This window comes from Hibiscus syriacus, unplaced genomic scaffold (genome assembly GCF_006381635.1).
Source record: "Hibiscus syriacus cultivar Baekdansim isolate YM2019G1 unplaced genomic scaffold, ASM638163v2 tig00110890_pilon, whole genome shotgun sequence".
Taxonomy (NCBI): domain Eukaryota; kingdom Viridiplantae; phylum Streptophyta; class Magnoliopsida; order Malvales; family Malvaceae; genus Hibiscus; species Hibiscus syriacus.
This window is the reverse complement of record NW_024062900.1, coordinates 13539811-13540950: the sequence shown is the minus strand read 5'-3', so window position 1 is coordinate 13540950 and position 1140 is coordinate 13539811. Positions and strand designations below refer to the sequence as shown.

General features: G+C 45.1%; 1 protein-coding gene across 1 annotated transcript; it reads right to left on the bottom strand.

Annotated features, from left to right (window-relative positions):
• Positions 1–212: 212 nt before the first annotated feature.
• Positions 213–725, bottom strand: LOC120144744 (GATA transcription factor 12-like). Its single transcript, XM_039158733.1, has one exon. The coding sequence runs from the start codon at positions 723–725 to the stop codon at positions 213–215; it is 513 nt and encodes a 170-aa protein (XP_039014664.1).
• Positions 726–1140: the final 415 nt, after the last annotated feature.

The window sequence follows — 1140 nt, the reverse complement described above, 5'->3', positions numbered from 1 at the left end:
CTGAATTATTTTGCTAAATTTGATTTGTTGGAATATAAAGCAAGCTTGGAAAGTTTAATTATAATGAAGTCAAAATAAAATAGAGAAATTGAGCAGAACTAAGAAAATTGGGATTGCCAAATGTAGAAAGGGAAAACTAGTGAATAACGCAACCGAAAATGAAAAATAAAAAGTGGAACGCAAAAGCTAAATTAGGCCTACACTAGCATTCACTACATGAGATGAGGCAGTGGTTGGTGGATGAAATAAACAAATAGCGTGTTTTGATGACGATGGTGCATCAATTGTTGTTGTTGCTGTTGAGCTCTTGCCATTTCTTTCTCTCGTCTTAGCTCCAAGACCTTCCGGTGAGAATTTGAATGGTTTGTCAGCACAAATGTCAGGCTTGCAGTGGGTCGGTATTCGGGCACAAGTTGCCCCGATCTATACCTCACCCCACAAGCGTTGCATAGTGTTTTGGCTCCCATGGGTCCTGTCCGCCACTCCGACGTCTTATCCGTTGCGCAATGCAGGCACTTCCGCCCCTCCGAACTCGCTTCGCCGCCGTCCTTTTTCTTCAACTTCGTCGTTTTGACGGGCTTTTTCCCGGCGAGAGATTTTTGACCCGGGACGACCTTATCCGGTTCGGAAGATGAAGTTGTCGGATTGAGGACGTGGAGGCGGGACGCCCAATTGCATGGCGCTGCACGGGAGCGTTTGCTTCTTGCCTTGGCGAGCGCCGTCATGTCCGGGTGAAAACCGGGTTGTTGTCACCGGTGTCAATTTGGTTGGGTTGGAAGCCACGGGTATCATCCGACGGTACGTTGGCTCGGTTTTCATCCCGGATCTCTGGAAAATGATTCCTCCGCGAAATTCGACAGCCATTCAAGCTCAGCTAAATCGTCGAACTGTTCAACAAAGATAAAACAACCATCTTTATCATTTGTTTGGTTACCAAGAAAAAAAAACAAAAACGTATATCTTGTTTAACTTTTCTGTCACGCCATTGCATGCAGGGAAGAAAGTTTAATTAATTACCGGCACATAAAGGAAAATCTTGCTGGGAGTCATTGTGGTGCCCTTTTTCCGGTGTTTTGAAAATCGGATCGGACCGGTAGGTTCAATCGGGACCGTTGTCTGATTCGATTCATTATATATCTA

Coding starts and splice junctions, on each gene's coding strand:
- LOC120144744 (XM_039158733.1), bottom strand. CDS start 725: ATGACGGCGCTCGCCAAGGCAAGAAGCAAACGCTCCCGTGCAGCGCCA.